Raw genomic sequence first — 21,304 nt, forward strand, 5'->3', positions numbered from 1 at the left:
GCTCAAGATAAAATGTAAGATATTTAAAAAAAAAAGACTACCAACGGGAGTTGATCCAAGTGGTAAGCAGCTTGTTTCGCTTAAGCAATTAAAACCAGACCGAACCGGCCCAACCGATCCTTAATGGGCCGTAATTGGGCTGAGGGTCCTTAGCCAGAACGGTTTCGGACTGGCCTGGCCCAACCCGTGTGCGGCCCATCAGCCCGTTAGTCTTTTACATAAATAAAATTAAAATATTAAATGTAATTAAATTTTTTTTTGTTATTGTTTAAATGTAATTAATGATCCATGAATTTCGATGTTTGAGACGTTGAGACTCGAGTTTGAATAGTTGAGAGTTGAGTGTTAACACGTTTAACGGTTTAAGTTTTAAGTTTTAACTTTTTAATTTTCAAATTTCATTCAGTTTTATTATTTTAAAATTTAAAAGTCTTAATTGATAACTCTTAAGTCTTAATCTTAATCATTAACTTTTTTATTTTCAAATTTCATTTAGTTTTATTATTTTAAATTTTAAAAGTCTTAATTGATAACTCTTAACTCTTAAGTCTTAATCTTAATCGTTAACTTTTTAATTTTCAAATTTCATTTAGTTTTATTATTTTAAAATTTAAAAGTCGTAATTGATAACTTTTAACTCTTAAATTTTAATCTTAATCGTTAACGCTGTTTCACCGTCTACACATGATAAAAAAATTTAAATTCTTTATTTTTTGAGGGTGGAGTGTGATTTGGATCAAGCTAATGCCATCACTTATCGTTGGATCTACTTGGAGTTTCCATCCTCTATCTTTTGTAGTTTTGTGTGTGAGAAACTAGGATTTGGAGTTGAGGAAAAATAAAAATAAATTTTAATATTGATTTTTAATTTAGTCCAAACCGTTAGCCAAACCGAATCCAAACCATTAGGCCACCCCTTAGTCAACCCAAACCACACCAAACCAAACCGCACCAAAACAATTATATTTTAAATGGGCTGGTTTGGGTTAGGGGTTTTTCAACCCGAAACTGTTAGGCCCGACCCGAAACCGCTCCAAACTACACAGTTGATACCACAAATTTAAATATTTAGTTGGATTCAAATGTTGCCTTACAAGCTTCGAAGATCATTTATAAAGAATGGTTTGCCAGTTTTTTGCTACTAATATTATAACTCCTTTATTACTATATTTATTGTAACTCTTTTATTACTATATTTATATTATTCTCGTATTGCTTTTAATATATAAATAAAATAAAATACTAAAAATAATAATTAAAAAAAATGGTCATCTTGTTTCGCCTCAGACGTTTCGTTCTATTATGAGTAATACTAATCCAAATTGATTTTCTCTTGCTTTATTTAGAAGATCGAGCATTAGTACTTATCCAATCATCGATAGAATGAACCTTAAATCACATTTTTATACGTGAATCCACGTAGGATCTAACCACTTTACCTAATTTCGTTTGGTAGAAACCAATTAACCTAAAATAAAAAAAGAAAAAAGAAAATAATAATAGCGTTACTTGCGTGATAACATTTTGAAGTAATTAATAAATTGCTCCAGCAAAACAAATCTTATCCAAGATAAAAAAAAATTTGCATCAATTCCACGTAGGATCTAGTGGGTTCGACCAGCACATAATTAGTATTAACGAATTAAGAATAAATATAGCGTCGCTAAATGGTGGGTCCTACTCAGATAGATGACGTGGATGTATCATCTGTCGTGGAATCGCACATTGAACTCTCTATAACTGCGATTAGTAGAAAACAAAATTTTCCACGTGTCATTTTCAGTTGACAGCAAACAGAGACATTTTAATCTGTAACGCAGAGGCGAAACAGAGAGAGAAGAGAAACAGGGGAGGAGGAATCTCTGCTTAGTGAATCAGTCCATGGAGGTAAGCAGAGTCTCTGGCATGTTCTCTGTTTGCTCGTCGATCAAAAACAGCTACTCCTCTTCTTCTTCTCTTCCATCTCTGCGTTCACTCTCTTCCTTTTCGCCTCTTCTCCGAACCGAATCACGGATTCCAGTTCCTTCAAAGGCAGTATTTCCTGGCTCCTCAATGTGTAGTACTAAAAAACGAGATTTTTGCGTCGCCTCTTCTGGTTCTAATACAGATGGATCAGAGAATTCTTGTTATCAGGTTTGCATAGTTTATTCTCGCCCGTTTTCTTGTCTTTAAATGATCTTACGTTATTGGAAATCATTTTGAACTCTAGACGGGTCAAAGTTCTTAAATTATAGACAGGTAGGATTCGTATATTATTTTATTTGATCTTCATGTTGAAATTATGTCTTCAATTTCTATAAAAATGTTGTCTTTATCGTTATATTATTTTTACCTTAGTTTAGATGATCGAAGACATGGTCAGAGATTGACTAGAAATTCAGGAAGAAGCAAACAGTGTTTTCTGGAGATTTCTACTATTCTGAACCCTGTAAAATTTCTCATGCTTTCTTTTTTGTTGGGTTGATGGAAATTCCCTAATTGGAAATTTGGTTGGTGTGATATGCTGTCGCCTTTGATAGATGTTTTTGAAAGAGAAGAGTATTTGGCTAGCTCAATTCGTTTCTTCATCCGGTGCCTGGTTATGTTGCACTCTTCAGTTTGGCTCTGTTTTTCTGTTCCATGTGGTTAGGATTTAGGAAGCAATTTCTTTTCACTCCAACAATAACATCCGTTACTTCTTTAAGGAGATATCATTCCATTATGGAGCTCTCCTTGTACCTAAATGCTTATTGGAGTTTAACTTTATGATGTAGCATGAAATAGTTTCCTTCACGCGGAAAGACGGGACTGAGGTGATGCTTAAGATAAAATTTTATGGCTAATCTTACGTGATATAGCTTTCACTTCAGAGAAATTCATGTTTATTATATTCTAAAATTAATACCAGTAAAAATAGTTTGGGACTGAATTCATTTTGTTTCTTCCTGTTGATTCGTGGAGTATTTTCTGATGACTAAGTTGTCTTTTCCAGGGTGCTGCTGAATCATTCTTTAGAACAGTCTTGGAAAGCATGGAGAAGGTCTATTTAAGTAGGAATCCCACTGCAAGTTCCATATTGGATCTTGTTCGTTCAGTTGATGGTGATCAAATTTTCTATGACCATCTTGCATTCAGGACATTCGGGGTATGCCATTTCATTGTGTCAGATTGTATGTGAAGATTTAGACTGTTGGCTCAATTAGCTTTTGTCTTCAGAAAAGGCCATATTTTATGCCAATGCATTGTGTTTCCAGATAACAGCATGGGAAAACTTGTAGCTTTTAGTATTTCCCCCTTCATTCTATTGAATTACAATCTAAAGTGACTGTAGGCCTTTTCTTCTCTTACTTAGATTTTACCTGAGCTCTAATTTCTTCACTGAATTTGGTCATTATTATATTGAACTCATTTATTTGTAACATGACAGGTGGATGGTTATGGAATTGATTCTATGGCAAGGTTTTTCCTTGACTTTGGTTATAAGACTCAGGAAGAATTGAGATTTCCTGCAAAAAAATTGAAAGCTCTGTGGTTTGCTCCTCCCAGTAGTCCATCTTCTGAAAATGGGAATGGGCCTTTGCCAAGAATATTTATATCAGAGCTTCTTGTAAATGAGATGAGTCCTGAAGCTCAGGTTTGTTCCGAGATTTTTCCTGTTCAATAAATAGTGTTCAGCTTAGGATGGAACTCTAGAACTGGTAGTCTTATATAATTGTTGGAACTTCTTATACGTTCGAATTGTAAATCATCTTATTTCTGTTCTCACTAGGTATGGTCAATTTTATCTTTCTATGACAATTTCTTCTTTCTCAAACCCTTAACTGCATAAAACTCTGTTAATGAAAAATTTAACCCTCATTTTTCTTTTATGTTTCCTGTCAAAAAATTTAGATTCTTCTGATGTAAAACATGGTGGATCCAAAATTGTCACAATTCATTCCATTTTCCCCTCAAGTGCCTTTGCCTTTAAATGTTAACTGATATTTTACATAAGAATAAAACTTATCCTCAACTTCACAAATGTGCATTCAGGAGACAATATCCATCTTATCCATATTTTCTCATGTAGTAAAACATTTATGCTTCTTACTTCTTTGTTGTTCTTACATCCTGATTATGTTTCATAAACCAATATTTAGATTTCTGCTCTTTATTGTGGATTTGTAAATCATTCCTTGCTGTTAGAGTGATCAGTAAGTGTTGTCTTACATGTAGGGAATAATTAGAAAATACACTAAAATATCTGGCAGTGGAAATAAACATGCTGCACTTGCAAGTGCACTTGGTTCTTTAACATGGGAAAGGCCCCTACATTCTGAGTTCCAGAAACTAGCCAAGTAAGTCTCCAGAGCATTTATTCCTCATAAATTGCATTTCTTTCTTCTTCTTCATTTTGATTTTTTGTGGATGTAAGTATGGATGTATATATATATATGCTCCAAATTTGCTGCTGGTCTGACTCAGTTGAACTGAATTTTTTTTTTTTTTTGGGATCTGGTTTGGTATTTGGCAGCTCACAATGAATACTATAGCAAATTTGCTTTTCTTTTTAGCCCTCAACTGTAGTAGAAACTTCCCCTCTTAGAGTCTCACTGTTTATTTTGTGGATTGCCAGGGAGAGTGAATATGCTGCATGGACCCTAGTCAATGGATATGCAGTGAACCATGTAACTATTTCCATCCATCGGTTGGCATCCCACTTGAGGAACATTAGAAGTTTCAATGAATTTGTTGAACAAAATGGATATAAATTGAATTCTGAAGGTGGAACCTTAAAAGGTTTGTCTCTTATTTTGTCTTCTCTAATAATTCAAGTTGCAGTGGGTTTTTTTCCCCTTTCTTATGTTCCTCTGCCCCAGATGAGGGAAGGAGGAAAAAACTCAAAGTTGAGTGTTGTTTTGTGGCTATAATCTGATCGTATAATATGAAGATTGCTGTTTAGTTTAAAAATGATTAATTTCCTGTTTAAAACCATAAACATAATTTTAGGAAAACTACATTTGTATGATGTGACATCGTTGATCTGCAGAAATTGTGGACTTGACCTTGAACACAATAACACCATCATATAAGAGTTATTATTAACAGTAACTGCCATTTTGGTCATGAGTCGTGTTTCCTTGAATTGTTTCAGTGTCTTCTAAACCATATGATCACCTGGATGCCTTTAACTCTCTGTGCAAGCAGGGTAAGCTGCATATGTTATGACCCTCCTCAGACCCTGCAGTGTTAGAAGCCTCTTCTACAGGGCACACCCTTTATTTTTGTTGTTTCTGAGATTTTGGACATTTTTGTAACATTACAAATGAGTCCTACTTGGAACTTGGCACCATTTTTTCACCTTTTCCAATTAATCTTTCAAGCAAAGAAGGCTGTACCCTGTCTCTCATAGTGTTGTATGACTAGTTTCCGTGCAGACTTCCTTTTGCAATAGATGGTAGCAGGAAAACTAATTCCTCTTTCAATTCATTCATAGAAAGGTTCAGAGGATCATAATTAGGGCATGTTTTTATTTTGACTCACAGTAATTTCATTACTATGGCTTTGATCACAGTGCAACATATCCTAGGTTTATCTACTAATCCCATAAATCCTTTGTTCTTTTATTTAAATTTAGAACTTTATATTTCACCCCTTCGTATATTGATTTGGTAAGAGTTTTTTAAGAATGTAAATGTTTGTAATGAGAAATGAGGCTCACTATAGAGGATTGTTAAAACCAAGGTTTAAAGTATCTCACGATACCATACGATACTAGCCGATATGTATCCATATCTGACCTAACCGATACGATACATCCCGATACGTCTCTCCATTGAATTACACTAAAATACATTAGCTAGAGCGATACAATACTCGATACAGGACGATACGTCTCTTAAAATCACCTGACCGATACGATACTCGATATCGATACTTTAAACCTTGCATGAGACCCACATGTTTTTTTTTTCCCACCCTTTTTTTCCCACCCCATCTTTGCAAACAAACGCAGCCTAGGAGAAAAATAGGAATTACTAGTCCTACCTCATGAAGAAAAGAAAAAAATTGTTTGCCTTCCACAGTTCCACTGCAGTAAATGACGGAGAAGGTTAATTTTTTCACTTGGAATGATTAACTGTTGCATTTGTTTCCAGTGGCTTCTATTACATAGAGGAGTGATTAGTTACTGACTTGGTTCTGCTTTACAGTGAGTCCTGATGGTGGCCTGCTGCAGAGTTCAACTGTAGCTGATTCGATGTCTTTTCAATTTTCTGATGGAATAATCGAATCTGTTCCTTGTTCATACATCGAGTTTGCAGAGCGTCTGGTGTTACCTCAGTATAAAAGTTTACCTGAAAATGAGGTATTCTCAGTTCTATTTATACAAGGACTCTAATCTGAATTTTGAGATGGAAGGCTTGGAATTAGGAAGATGATTTTTAATTAACATAAATGTGGGACTGACTAGAAATCTGACTTGACCCTGGGTGGAGCATATAGGCCACATCAGCTAACTAATCTATAATGCATGTAGCTGTGATCCTATTATACATGCTATTGAAAGTTGAAACATGATAAATCTGAAAGTTTTTTGAGGGTGCCCTTCCTCTGCTTTTTTCTTGTCCATTTTTTTTCTGTGTAAACAGTTTGTTTATCTATATTGATTTGTGCAGATCAAGGAGTACCACAGACGTGATGGTTTTGAGGTTGGAAATGCAGACAAGATATTTGAAAGCACATCGATGGATCAGCTAACGAGGAAAGTAGCATAAGAATCAGAAAACAACTTTTGCCAGTTTCTTAATATGCAAAATAAGTTAAGTTCACTGTGCATGAAATGTGAATGGCCAATTATTACCTTTTATCTTACAATCTGAAATGCTTGACATGAAAACTTTGTAGCTAAGATGTGTATAAGCATAATACGTACCAAGCTTTCAGTGCAAATCATATTGTTATAAACTCTCTGGCGAGTGGGTGCAGTTATATAAGTTATCTTACAATCTGAAGTGCCCTTGTTTGCTTCTTTACATGGTAAACCATCAAATACAAGTTGGAAAAGTTATGCTGCTAAGAGGGGGTTCTCTGAATATGCAGCATAGAAGAATGCACCAATGAAGTGTGATCATTTCCATCCCTAGGGGCCCAGAAAAGTATAGTTTTTCTCAGGGTTGGCCTTCAAAAACTTAGTATATAGTAGCACACATTTATGAAATGGGTACTTAAATTGAGCCCGACCTAGCACAGATGACTCCTTTTTAATGGCGAAACACCTGGTTTGAACTCTTTTTGGTGGAAAAGGACTTCTTGTTACCACCTGACAAAAGACAGCAACTCAGCCTGTTGAAAGGTTTAAATTCCTTGACCATCGTTCACAGAAAAAACATCTATCGCCTGTTGAAATAGGTGTCAAAAAAATTACTTAAAACTCAATTCGATTCTAAATTTTAGTAAAATTATCCAAATAACAGTTCTATAATTTGATAACCACCCTCATTTTAGTCTGAAATTGTACCAAGATTCAAGAAAAACCTTACTAGAGACCCCATTAAGATTAAAAACAAATGGCAGTGACACTTCAAAATAGATGTCTTAATAATGTATTGACATTCCCTTTTATGTTTTAAAAGCATCTGCGACTCCAGTTTTGTTAGATTTGTTACATCGAAGATGGGAAGACTCCTTCAAAATGACTATTAAGACAAGAAAACTTCCTCTCCCACCCTGCCCAGTCTTCAACCTCATCTTGCTCGCCTTCTCCAACTCAGAATGGTGTCCCACCCAACACCGAAAACACCCACCCCCTCCCTTATCAACTCAGAATGGTGTCTCTTTCGGCCAGGATTGAACATTTTTTGAAGGTAGGGGGCGGGGGAGGGTGCGAATAATGAGTTTGGATTACCTCTTCGTTGGCGAGCATTAACACATTTTCACCACATACATTGTGTGGACCTGTGTGGGACGGTGGAACCCACTGTGGATTCCACCTCATATTTGAACGTGAAGCTCACATTAAAAATTTAGGTAAATTAATAGAAGGACTAAAATATAGATAATACAATTATAAGTGGATTATAAAAAAAATATTGAAATAAAGCATAGAGGCTAAAATAGTAGGATTAGATTTGTTTCCATTTAAAACTTTAAAAAATTATGAAACAAAGAAGGGGTTACTCATAGGCCATAGCCCATCCCATGGAAAGTATAATTCTAATTCCACACGGTTATATATAGAAATTAGTTAGTCCTCCTCTCTGAAAAGACTTCTTTAGAATGTTGCATCCTAGCTTGTGCATTTGAAGTTGCACCGGATAATATTAAACCATCTTAACAAACCAACTAATTTTTTTTTGTTTTTGGGGTAAAAACGAACCAACTAATATATTGTTTAATTGGATTTAAAGAAGTCCAAAGGACAAGGGTATTTTTGTCACAAAATTAATTTAGCTAACTATTTTTATTAAACATGTCCTTATTTAATCATTTCTTGAAACTACAGAGGAGCATATGCAAAAAGAAACTTAAACTGGACTAAAAGTGACCTGAATCAAACCTCAGGGTCCAGATGAAAATTACCCTTTAGTTTTTATATTTCTTTTTGTTTTTTGGTTCACAATCGATGCCTTTACATTCATAGCCACAAAGCTTTTATTCAAGTTTGTGAATGAAAGCTCACGCAGAATTATCTGAAATAGCTTTCCATGTTTTTTTGGGGCTTTGCTTTAACATAAATGCTTGCTGCTTTGGGTCCTACAGCAACTTACGCCACCATTGACCACTTCGATCTCCGCCACTTGTTCTGTTTTATGATCTCTGATGAAAACAGACACGGGCATTTGTTTAAACTACTTTAGCTGTATTGCTTTTCTGGAGCTGCAGCGTTTTTTTTTTCTATTCAAGTTCAAATCCTCAGAGTCCTAGGTTGGATTTTCCTTTTCCACCAGGACCCGAACTCTTAGTTGGAGATTTAACAGAGTCAAAGAATTCAAATTAAAGCCATATACTTCACCAAGATAAGATTCCACCAGCCTAATTCGTCAACAGACTAACAGACCAGGCTCCAGAACTGTTAAGGAAATTTCGAGACAAGCAGAAATTTCCAGATTTCGAGAATAGAGCTCCATGATGGAGCTTGTATCCGACATTTCACATTCAAAACGCTCAGCAGAAAAGAGAGACCTGAAGTTGAACTCCTGTTAATGGAATGAAATCAAAGTCGAAATTGAAAGATAAATGATTTTTTTTTTTTTTTTGGAGGGGGTGGTTGGAAGGAGTACCAAAACAAATCAAAACCCAAAAAATTTATCAGTAGATATGCATTCCAGACAGAATGCTTCTCCTTCAAAGAGTGTAATAAGAACACCAACACAGCAGAGCTCGATAATACGAATGCAATAAATAAATACTGTCATTGTCTTCTATGCCACGAGGAAACAGAATCTGTAATCCAAATAAAGGCAACTTTGGAATTAGAAAAAATAAAACTTCAGTTTAACGAAAATCAATAATGGATTGGACTAATGTGTCTAATGCAAGTCTTTAACTCTCTGGCACCTATACTAAGGGGGTGTCAATGCATTGAGGCCTCTGCTTTAGGATGTCATGACAATTTGCTCTAATATTAACTTATGTACGGTCATCTAACAATCATTTAAGTGCAACACTTAAATTCATAGTCAGATTTCAAAAGTACAATCCAGCAACACAAAAGGAATTGAACTCAAAATGAATTTGCCACAGACATCTTTGTAAGTAATCCCAGGATTTGCTCCAGTGACCCAACAGTTTACTTCACGATTCTAAAAGATCACAGTAATCAACCTGTTCATAGGATGTACTACTTAACCTGTGTCATCTTGACTACTAAATCTAAATGCTTTGGAAGTCGTGGTAATGCCATGGGGAAGAGTTAGGCACCTATCTGGTTTTCCTGAATGAATCTAGCGGCTGCACCCAATTGAAAAGGGGGGATGATAAGGGCAGGGAGACATATCCACAGGGTGGGAGAGAAATCCGGGCACTGTGCTAGCGTGCCAGCCTGCACCTGGAAACAAGCAAAAATCCAATACAGACCAAAGCAAATTTGATCTCACAATTGCTTGCTACTACTCCTGTTTGAAAGGAAATAAATCCAAATATGTGGGTATGATGGAGTTCAGTTTATCTGAAGACCCTGGGAAGGGTGCACGCATGCCATCCCTGGGGCCTCAGAGAACAATATGCCCAAAAGAAAACAAGAATGGAAATATGTGCAGAAAAAGTATGACAAGTCAAATAACTATATTCACTATAATCATATTTTCTAACAAATTTCAGGTGACATGAGGTAGCAATATAGTTCTCTCCAGATGCTTCGCAATTTAACATTGTCCACAATGGAAAATGGAAGAGCTCACCAACCCTATCTTAAACACTTTTCAAAGATTTACATCAGAATAATGTCTAAAATATAAAATACTGCCCCAATGCTTGTTCAGGTTTGCAAGACTCAAATGCCCCTGAAAGACGATATCTATAGATATATATAGAGAGAAATATATATAAAGAAATATAACGGAAGAAAATGAAGAAGCCTACGATGAAGCAGATAAACTCATTAACATGAACCCAATGCTAAGGCTGTTTACCATTGGGTTTGGGGGATTGCAGAGGTGTTTGGTGGCGGTGGTAGGGAGAAGCATGCGGACCATTTGATATCGAGAGGCTCCTCATCGGTTGTCCATTCCTTGACAGAGATCCAGCCTGAGTTCTAAGGCTATTCCTGACATTTTGATTAGACCCACTGCGTTCCACTTGCATGGTCTGGAAATAGTAGGAGGAACTAGCCATGTCCTTCAGGTTTTGCAGTGGCTTAAGCACTTCAACAACTTCACTCATCAGAGGTCTAGCCTTTGGGTCCCGGCTCAAGCAATGCTGAGCTAACTGGGCAGCCTTCTGTGCACCCTTAATTGAGAAGTGACCTTCAAGGCGAGGATCTATTAGACGGTAAAACCTCCGCCGCTCTGCAAGATGTGGCCTTGCCCATTCTACCAGGTTATGCTCCCCATTCGGTCTGTTCTTATCCATGGATCTTCGACCAGTAAGCATTTCAAGTAGAACTACTCCGAAGCTGTAGACATCGCTCCGTGATGTCAGATGCCCTAAAGCAGCAAAATAGGATTGGATTAATATTACATCAAACGTCATATAATTTTAGCAGGTCAATAGCAAAACTCCACAGATATAGGTCAGTAAAGGTTATGAACAGTTACTTCTCATCTGGAGGAGAAATTAGAACTCAACAGGGAAGATCATCTTTTTCATCATATTGCATAATCAAGTAATCAGTCACCACTAGATTCCCATTGGTGTGCTTTCACATTGCCTGACTAATGATTTAACAAATCATATCTTTTTTTTTCTTTTTGGGTACATAAACGGGGTCAAAGACCCAAGAACCAGGAAAAGAAAATCAGCTAACACAGGCCTCCATATCTGCTTCAAGGATCCCCTTCAGCTCTACTGGGGGATCCAGAAAGAATTCCCAAGGAACCATAACATCATATCTACACACTACACCTAGATGTTTCCATGAAACTCAAAATTTCTACTGTATACAACCTAATTTGCCCATGCAGTTTTCAAGGCACCACTAATTTCTGAGTATACCTTTTCAAGGAGGTTAAAAAGTTGAAGATCGTCTTTGATTTATTGAGTGTCATGGACATATGTAGTTTGATAACAAGTTGGTTTCAGTTTCCTATCAAGGACGCTTGATTTTGGTTATTTAAACAGTGTAACCCTGTGATGGAGATGGATTTGAAAATTGAAATTGCTGTTCTGACCAAGAAACTCATTGCGCATGTGTATACTCCTTTTCCTCCATCCACCCCCTCCTTTTACTCCTACTATTACTCAGATATTCTTCTCCTCTAACTGGCTCACCACCACATCCAGTTTTACAGACTCAATTACAGCTATTAGAGCAGAAGGTTGAGCAACTAGATCTACACAGAAGTTTCTGTAATCCCAAATAAATGTATGTCCATGCAATCATGAAGATTTCAATCTAATATATATTAACAAGATCAGCTAGATTATGGTTCTCAAGAAGACACATCTTCTTCCAAGATTCTCTCCACATACCTATCAAATCTTTGCCTTTCTCCCTTCCCCGCATCCTAATATTCTCTCTCCATATTCTTCATCATAGTTATCAACCACTGTTGGGGATACAGATGCACAACCATGAACAAAGAAGAACACAAGCAAAAATGCACACGATGAATTTAGCTTGGTTCAGTAAAATCTTGCCTACGTCTACCAATGAGAAAAGTTCCACTATTTCCAATAAACCTCACACCACTCTCACACCTCACAAAATACTACCCCTTTCCTTGCCTTCCATCCCCTCCAAGATGAAACCCTGGGATGGAATCTCCAATCCCCTACAGGGATTAATTCACCTAGGTTATCCCACAGACTATTTATAGGGAAACCTAAAACCCTAATCCCCATATAATTACAATTTTAACCCAATACAAGTAATTGACCCAAAACCCTGATCCAATTACAAATAAACCAAACCATAATTATATGGACTCACTGAGTACAAGACACCCAAACCCAACAACCACAAATCACCAATCAAAGGCACAAATTCAAAACACCAATTCAGGTCACTATTTTTGCACCATGATGATCCAATTGTGTTAATAAAGCTTAAACTATAGGGTTTCGATGAAGTTGCAAGACTTAATTTGGCCTAAAACCCACAATAATGATGCATCAAAACTTGGTGTGAAGTTTCAGCAGAATCTCATGGAAATTTTGATCTGACCAGAACACCAAAACAAAACAAAATGACTTGAACAAGATTGGTATTCCAAAAGTAAAGCATCATTCAGAAGTTTCTTTTTTTAACCATGAAGCTATGATTATACATGCTTTTGGTAATATATATATATAATTAATTTATGATGAGTGTTCTTATCAATAAACATCATTTTTCCTTTTATTCTGCATATCTATTATATGTTACCCAAACTAAAAAAGGATAGGAAGCAACACCCAAAAAAGATGCAAGATGCAATTTGAGCTTCACCTGTCATCACATATTCTGGGGCCGCATATCCATATGTTCCCATCACTCGAGTAGAAACATGTGTCTTATCCCCTTCAGGACCATCTTTTGCGAGTCCAAAATCAGAAAGCTTCGCATTGTACTCCTGAAAAGGCATATGCTTTAAGAAAAGTTGCAATGTTACAGGAAAAATGATGTTTTTTTAACTCTTGGTTCATTGTTACATACCGCATCTAACAGAATATTAGATGTTTTAAAATCCCGGTATATCACTGGCCTTTGAGCTTCCTCATGAAGAAAAGCAAGTCCCTTTGCAGCACCAAGTGCAATTTTCATTCTGATATTCCAGGGGAGTGGCAGGGATCCTACAGCATACAAATGTTTGTAACCAGAAAACATTTAATATCTACAACATAAAGGAGAAAGGTCAAAGAACAAGATTTGAACAAAATCAATTATGAATGATTTACCAAAGTTCTTCCATAAATAAATAAATAGACAAAATGTATTGTTGTACCAGAACTATGAATAAAGGATACATAAAATACAGAAATGGGAATAACATTGCAAATAACAAGCAGGTGTACACATATCCCATTCTCCCATATACAGAAAGCCGCAAAGACTCCACTGAAGAGCCGAAGAATCTTTATTGAGGAAATACTCTCATTATAATAGCAGGAAAGACTGAACAGTCATTACGCCCTACCCTATTAAGAAAGCAAATGAAAACACAGATGTGCATACTTTGTACTCTTACTTTGGACTCCCTGACCTCAGGGAATCACATGCACAGAAAATAATAATAATAATAATAATAATAATAATAATAATAATAATAATAATAATAATAATAATAATAATAATAATAATAATAACAACAAATAAGATAGAATTTAACTAATAACAGTGTGTAACATAAAACTAAGAAGTGAGAATTTCAGGTCCATAAACAGCTGTAGGAAAACAACACATTAAGTTGTCTCTATGGAATCCTTATTTTTGTGTTGGACCCATCAGCATAGCCAGCTATTTGGCATAGCCAAAATTTTCAAATAAAAACTTTCTAATTACTAAAATTATTACTTTTATAATGTTTGTTGTTTTTGCCATTATGTATGTCCTCATGATGGACCAGTAAAGAAAAGCACGTGGCATCTAAACATACAAATTAAAAAGGAACTTCTACATAACAGCATATCCAGGGCATAAGGCTCCCACCATTGTGGGTCTGGAAGGGTCATAACGTATGTAGCCTTGTCCCCGCTTCACGGAGTGGTTATTCCCAACTCAGACCTAGGACACACTAGGTTGCAATAGAGAAACCTTAGAAGGGAAATTTACATTACCACAGCAAAAATTAACTTGGATGCACTTCCTGCCATTCAAGTCAACTAAAGATCAAATAAATCTAGTAAGAAGGTTCACAATGTTCTGAAAAATAATGATTTACTCCATGCACGCATTCTCAAAAGCATGCAACCAATTTTCATTAATTTTCATGATTTCAAACAATGAAAACCAATACATTACTTGGAAGAATGGCATCCTAATCCATAATGAACAAAGAACAAATACCTTATAACCCAGTGACTAATCATGAAAAGAGTAGGATTTAGATAATAGGTCCAGAATGTATCAGAAATAAATTTAGCATTGATCCTTATCATGGAACAATTGTAAGATGTAAAACATGTTACCACTTAGTCGTTGACATATTTAAAAGGGTGAACCAGTGCTGAAGGCTTCTGCACAAGCAGATTCTGGGGGGCATTTTTCCTATGCAACCTTATCCCCCCCCCCCCAAAAAAAAAAATTTTTTTTGCTAAGAGACTGTTTCGATACCTTGACCTCCAGCTACAACTGTGGTCCACCAACCATTGCGCCAAGGCCCGCCCCTTACATTCATAAATGCATAAAGTTTTAAGTAAATTTTGACATTAAGTATGATGGCTAGTTTGTTGAATAATTACTTCATCGTAATAACATTGCACCTATCTTCATTAACTTGTTGAAACACAAATTTTGACACTAAAAATTCGAAGTCCCTCCAAGAATGTTCCACACAAGTAAAGCAGAAAAGCAGACCTTTGAGATACTTGACCCCTAAAAATGGGATTTGTCACAAAATCTTAGACTTCAATTCTCAACATAACAAGAAACTCATCAATCAATTCCAAGCGGATCCATGAAATCTTCGCATTGATAAGCATGTGATGTTGGACCATGATGTGGAGATTTGTTTTCTGTGATTGCTAACAATCAAGAAGGAAGATGATAAAGAAAGGAATCTATTTCGGCAAGAGAGGATCCCCAAAGGCTGCCCAGATTAGTATAGGTTTAAAGGACTTATTTCATTATTCAATATACGCAGAGGTCCAAACAACATGAGGACAAGAAGGAGAAGATACATATGTTTCATATCAAATAACAAATCACGCACAAAATAAGGCAGGAGGTTAAGTGATTTTTAACCTTCCTATGGTGGCCTGATATAAATATGTAAATTGAATTTTGGCTAAACTTACAAGAGCTCTCCATTTCAAAAGATATTTCCCACTAATGCATCAAATCAGAGAGATCAGAGAAACTATCTTGAATAATCGCCTTCTTTGTACATTATGGGAATTATTTCATACATATTTCAGGAACACACAGATGGAAATATTTTATGGGGCGGACCTTCCGCAAGGAAGGTGGACCACAGTTGTGGACTGAGGTCAAGGCATCAAAACAGCCTTTCAGCAAAAGTTATCCCGGGTAAGGCTGCACATAAAAATCCCCCCCCCCAACAGGACTTTGCTTGTCCGGAAGCCTTCGGCACTGGTTCACCCTACAGAAAGTAATATCGCTTCTTTAAATCTGAAACACTTTCTGATTCACGTAATGTGCGTCCACATTTAGAAAAGGTCCTGTCCATGTCAATCACAAACCAGACTAGATAAGATTGTTTAAGCTCTGCTCATATATCCCAGTAAATGAGATACATCCCTCCCCAAAATAAGTTGCTTTTAGGGATCTAGCATGAGCCAAGTTGTTTCTTTAGTTGCTTTTGATTTATTATTTCTACCCCATCATTTCCACTTTCTGAGTTGCTTCCTATTTGTATCTAGACTGGCATTGTCTTTCCTATTCCATTGACGATTGTAACTATTTCAGTTATTTAGCTGCCTCTCTTTATCAGGCAGTATCTATTGTCAACTACGTTGTTCCTTTATTTGATTTTGTTTTATTATTATTTCCTTGCCTGTCAGTTCTATCAAAAATAAATTGCTTTCAGGGGAGAATCTATCGTGCAGTAAGTTGTTTCTTCAGTTCCAATGTGTATTTAGACTAGGATTTCAATCCTATTCCATTAATTATTGAAATTATTTTGGCTGTATTAATACATACATTGGAAGAAGACTGCAATCTATCAGTTGCCTCTCTCCTTGGGCAATCTCCTCTTATCGCATCCCTACTCGCAGGTACTGGTTACAGATACTTGGTTTTGTTGCATCACGGATGGAGTTAGAGCCGCAACCAGCACTTGATTCGCTGTTGCAGCCATTCTGAGAGCTGTTTTTTGGGTTTTTGTTTCGCAGAAGGAAAACCTAGTTCATATAAGAACGACGACTAGGTTTCATGACTGGTTTAAAAGTTGACTAGGCTCAAATCAAAGGACACGAATAGAAGAAGATCTACCATCTACCCTTTTGTTCTGGTGCGCATTCTGCTGGGCATACTGACTGAAAATCGAGCTGACACTAAACCTGCAGCTTAGTATATGATTGCTTCAAAGTAATTTTCGCTACTGCCATATACTTTGAGAGTTGAGGTTGCTAAAATCTCAGTGTGAGAATCATTGCAGCTTTACTGGTTGGTTACATGGTTGATGCCAGACATCTTTTAGAGGGTTGGAGATTACAATCTTCAAGTTGTATACCATGACAGAGTGAGTGCCCCTATCATGGACTAAGTAGGTTCTTTACTTGCTTTTGTTTTGTTTTTTTTTCCCCCAATTATTTCCTAATTTGAGTCACTTCCTAGTCATAGACTCATAGTTAGACTAGGATTATCTTTCCTATTCCAGTTGTGATTGTAGTTTCTAAACACGTATGTTGGAGCAGTCTGTAATCTATAGGTTGCTTCTCTCCTTGGGCAAACCCCTCTTTTCGGTTGATTAGGTTCATATCAAGGCCATGATGAGAAGATCAACCATCTACCCTTTTCTGGTTCGCATTCTGCTGGGCACATTTGCTAACAATCGAATTGAGGTTGAATCTGAAGCTAAGAGTTACATGCTTGCTTCGAAGTTTAATTTAAACACTGCTTTGAGATCCAAGAGTCTAAAATATCACAGTGAGTCTGATAGATCATCAGTTTATTCCAAATTCAATTCTCACACATACGCCTCAACATCCAATGGTTCAGGCATTTGTGATTTGCTGGGTTGAGTTTGCAATTTGAGATAGTAGCAATTCTGGAGTCCTCCATGCTCATCTAAAATTTACATTCCTAGTGATACTTGTCAGAAACTAAATCTGTTCCCAGTTTGCAACAATTGGCTGCAAAAAATAATCACAGCTTTCTGGTTGGCCTGTTTCTTGGCTTGATGATGGACATACTTGTGAGGATTGGAGATTGCAATCTTCAAGTTGTGCACAGTAGACTAACCAGTTCTCTTAATTGCTCTTGTTTTGTTGTTTCTTTCATTGCAATTTCCTTATTTGGGCTGTTTCCTAATTGTATTTGTGACTCAGATTGCCTTGGAAATACTAATACTTACATTGAAGGGAGACTACAATCTATCGCAAGGTATAAGAAATTGTCTTGACTCAATATCATAAGAAGTTCGACACAACCTATCTCAATTGTCTCTCACCTTGGGTGATCTCCTTTTCTCACTTCCCTATTTGCAGGTTCTGATTTCAAATCCTTGGTTTTGTCAGAGTCATAACCAACAAAAGAGGAACCTTGAAAAGAGAGTGACCATCTACTAATCAGCAGGGGGGGGGTACTTCTCCAAAAAGAAACAAGGAAAATTGTTTACTAAGAAGTTAACCTTAAGAAAACACACACACAACACCCCCCCCCAAAAAAAAAAAAAGGAAGAAGAGATTGAACAACAGTGTCTAATCCCATAGTTAATCTAGCTTTTCTCAAGCACTTTCAGTGTTCTTTTCCTTCCGACAAAAAGCAACATCCAATAGTTGACTTCAAAGTTCTCAACAGTGAAAGGAGGAGTGCATGTTATTTATATCAACCAAAGGTAGCCAAACTCCTTCAAGCTCTCATGTGATGTGCATAGTAAGGGAAAAATTCAAATAAAATCTCAATGTTTAATAGTTCCAAATGGTAAACATCTAAGAACTCATAAAAGAATATTACATGTGCAGTTACATACTTCTAAAAAGGTGGTTTTCCAAGCTTCCCCGAGGCATGAACTCATAAACAAGCAGCCTTTGATCATCTTCAATGCAGTAACCAATCAATTTAACTAAATTTGGATGAAGCAGATCACCAAGAAAATTAACTTCAGCCTGCCAATTGCCATATAAAGGAAGAGGGTAATATTCATGAATGCCAGAAAAGGAAAAGTGCACACAGCCAGAAATTCAGTGATAAAAATTATCAGACTTGGAAAGGGTCATACCAGCCACTCTTTGTGACCTTGTAATCCATCATGATTGAGGGTTTTAACAGCAACAGTAAGCCCTGTCCCAGGTTTCATTGGAGCAGTTCCATTCTCCTCAATCCATCCCTTGAAAACACAACCGAATCCACCCTCACCAAGGAGACTCTCTGGCCTAAAATTTCTTGTTGCTGTCTTGAGCTCATTAAAGCAGAATTTTCTAAGCTGAGAAGCAACCTTCAGCTCCTCACCTACTTTGGGAGTGGAGGGGTTACTTTCTGCAGTACTAGTGGTTGAAGAGGAGGCTACTGGGACAACTGGTTGGTCCCTACTGGTATCATTAGTAGATTTACTTTCCGCTGGTCCACATACATAATCAGTAAGTTAATAACTTTCAAAAGCTCATGGTATCCAAATTAATAATTAACAACCAACATATGCATGGAAACATTTTTGGCACCTCCAGAATTTGACAATTCACATAGATATAACACCCCATGAAAGAAACGATGGTAACATTCAACATAAAAGGGACATTAAGAAACAACAAAGGATTCAGGTTTCCAGAAGGAATAGAGGATAGTGAACAGAACATCTCAAACTTGCAAGGATTGAACTGCCTTCAGAAGTATATATTCGCATACATGGAAAAATATAACACAACTTACACTAAACGACCATGCAATAAATAATAAGGCAAGTAATTACAGTAGCCATTGAGGCGTTCTGCAATACGGGGTAATAAATACAAAATGGTTACCATCAAGCATCAACAAATCATGACAAATAACAACTAAGCAGTGATTAAATATCTCTCGCAGTTCAGTGCTTTTCTAAATTTAGAAAGTCACAAATCAAGTCGGTTGCAAACTTACAATTCACAATGTACACCACCAAATACCCAAATTCAATAAAACGACATCAAATAAACATGCAGGTATAGAAAATAGAGCTAGTAAATGACAGATAAGTATAAAGTAACCCATGAAATCGAACCAAGCAGCAAGGCAAATTAAAGAATATGGGTGTTCAAACAGAGAAATGGAGAGCTTTCAATAATAAGCAATTACCATAATTAGTACTAGCGCCGCTTAAAGAGGTATCCACTTTGGATCGAGAGATGCAGCTCCCAAACCTCAACTTAAACCAGCAGCCAGGGTCCTCTTCCTCGTCATCTTTCTTCTTCCTTCCCTTCGATTTCCCGACATTCCATGTCTCTACCTGAATAGCATCACCACCTGCTCCCATCTTTCCGAAACCCTAATTCAAATGTCCATTATCTCAAAAAACCCACAAATCGAAACGCTTTTGGAGTTCACTGCAGCCTCGATATGTCGAAGCCAAAAACTAAATACAGCGAATAAACTACAATTCAAATCACATCTCGAAAAACCCCTCTGAGAAAGGGGGGAAAATCAAACTTTTTTATTTACAGAACTTCAGTGAGTCACCTTTAAGAACACAAACAGCACGGGACAAAAGGATCACAATAACCAAGAGGTACCAAGGATACAATAAATCCTTCCAAATCCTCCGTTCAAACACCGGAAAATTTAGCCGAAAATCCCACGAACAAAGTACCGAGAATCACTTATGCAGAATCTGAACTCTCTCACAAGTCAGAAGCAAATATATGATTCAGATCATGAAACAGTCCTACAAAAGAAAATGAAGGTAAACACCACCAAGTGAATTCTTTAATCAATACGGGAACAATTAGAATCCCAAAAGACAAAAGAAAAACCCATGATTCTCCGCCCTCAAAGCTACACGAACTCTATAATGAAAAAAACCCCATTGGAAGCTGTTAGAACGAAAAACTACCATGAATTTGATTAGTTTAATGCATGTTTTCTCACTGACTTGGACTCGAAAAGCACATCAAGCTGCCCGAAGAAAAAATGGGCAGAAGAACTTACCTGCCCGAAGCCCCAAATCGAGGTATGAGTATGACCTCAGAGGTTGCTTTCTTGGCCATGGAATGATACAATAACTCTGAAACAAAACAACCAACAGAAGAAAGCTGAAATGCGAGTCTTCATTTCTCAGACAGAAAGAAAACGAGAGACTGGGAAAACCCAGAATGAGAGAGGTGAATGGAGCATTACTACCTGACAAGGATGGAAAGGAGAAAGAACGGGCAATTCGGGCAAGCAAAACGAAGTGCGGGTAGGTAGGGCAGGAGAGAGAAAGAGAATAAATTGTGAGCGAAATAAATTTAAAGAAACAAACAAAACAAAAAAAAAACCGTGGCAAAGCTTTGCTTCACCTTACCAGCCATGTTACGGACATCAGTCCCCTTTTCCCAAGATTTCATTTTCGTTTTTTTTTTTTTTTTTTAAATTAATATTTTTGTTTTTTATAATGATATAAACAAAGAAAATTTCTTAAAATAATAATAAATAAATTATCGTTTTTAATGGGAACGACTGTTTTGTGCGTTTTCAGAAGGTATAAATGTGTCTTCCACCAATGCATGCAAAGAACGATGCGAAAAAAACAAAAACAAAAAAAATTAGGAAACCCACGGAAATGCTTCTAAAGATTAGCTTCTCTTGGGAATGAATGATTTTGGAACATCCGATTGGAATTTGTTCCCTTACAAATCCATCCTACGGTTTGAAAGCCCAGTTTACCTAACTCTTTCCTGTTTCGGATGCCTTTAT

General features: G+C 36.6%; 2 protein-coding genes across 4 annotated transcripts; one reads left to right on the forward strand and one right to left on the reverse strand.

The window, feature by feature from the left end:
* The first annotated feature begins 1,781 nt into the window (after window positions 1–1,781).
* Window positions 1,782–6,965, forward strand: LOC149020380 (2-oxoadipate dioxygenase/decarboxylase, chloroplastic-like). The gene is made up of 7 exons (XM_089148508.1): window positions 1,782–2,133; window positions 2,972–3,124; window positions 3,407–3,613; window positions 4,195–4,316; window positions 4,595–4,758; window positions 6,171–6,325; window positions 6,636–6,965. The coding sequence occupies exons 1-7, from the start codon at window positions 1,882–1,884 to the stop codon at window positions 6,732–6,734; spliced, it is 1,152 nt and encodes a 383-aa protein (XP_089004634.1). The 5' UTR covers window positions 1,782–1,881; the 3' UTR covers window positions 6,735–6,965.
* A 2,240-nt stretch (window positions 6,966–9,205) lies between these two features.
* On the reverse strand, window positions 9,206–20,738 carry LOC149020381 (Protein kinase superfamily protein). Of its 3 annotated transcripts, XM_089148503.1 has the most exons (8): window positions 20,558–20,738; window positions 20,090–20,294; window positions 19,709–19,985; window positions 18,660–18,997; window positions 18,411–18,546; window positions 13,253–13,389; window positions 13,046–13,169; window positions 9,206–11,102 (listed from the first exon to the last, which is right to left on the reverse strand). In XM_089148503.1, the coding sequence occupies exons 3-8, from the start codon at window positions 19,884–19,886 to the stop codon at window positions 10,576–10,578; spliced, it is 1,440 nt and encodes a 479-aa protein (XP_089004629.1). In that variant the 5' UTR covers window positions 19,887–19,985; window positions 20,090–20,294; window positions 20,558–20,738; the 3' UTR covers window positions 9,206–10,575. The 3 variants fall into 3 exon arrangements, with proteins under 3 accessions (XP_089004629.1, XP_089004626.1, XP_089004628.1); XM_089148500.1 differs by having other exon boundaries at window positions 19,709–20,294; XM_089148502.1 differs by lacking the exon at window positions 20,558–20,738 and having other exon boundaries at window positions 19,709–20,548.
* Window positions 20,739–21,304: the final 566 nt, after the last annotated feature.

Source organism: Hakea prostrata, chromosome 3 (assembly GCF_041222555.1).
Source record: "Hakea prostrata isolate BN-2017 chromosome 3, UWA_Hpros_2, whole genome shotgun sequence".
Taxonomy (NCBI): domain Eukaryota; kingdom Viridiplantae; phylum Streptophyta; class Magnoliopsida; order Proteales; family Proteaceae; genus Hakea; species Hakea prostrata.

What these genes read in the sequence shown, in the direction of transcription:
- LOC149020380 (XM_089148508.1), top strand. Translation starts at nt 1,882, where the DNA reads ATGGAGGTAAGCAGAGTCTCTGGCATGTTCTCTGTTTGCTCGTCGATC. An exon ending in GAGTTCCAGAAACTAGCCAA is followed by an intron (nt 4,317 to 4,594) that starts GTAAGTCTCCAG and finishes GTGGATTGCCAG; the next exon opens with GGAGAGTGAATATGCTGCAT. An exon ending in TGAAGGTGGAACCTTAAAAG is followed by an intron (nt 4,759 to 6,170) that starts GTTTGTCTCTTA and finishes TCTGCTTTACAG; the next exon opens with TGAGTCCTGATGGTGGCCTG.
- LOC149020381 (XM_089148503.1), bottom strand. Translation starts at nt 19,886, where the DNA reads ATGGGAGCAGGTGGTGATGCTATTCAGGTAGAGACATGGAATGTCGGG. An exon ending in GGAAAACCACCTTTTTAGAA is followed by an intron (nt 13,390 to 18,410) that starts GTATGTAACTGC and finishes TGTATGCTGTAG; the next exon opens with GATCCCTGCCACTCCCCTGG. An exon ending in CTAATATTCTGTTAGATGCG is followed by an intron (nt 13,170 to 13,252) that starts GTATGTAACAAT and finishes ATGCCTTTTCAG; the next exon opens with GAGTACAATGCGAAGCTTTC.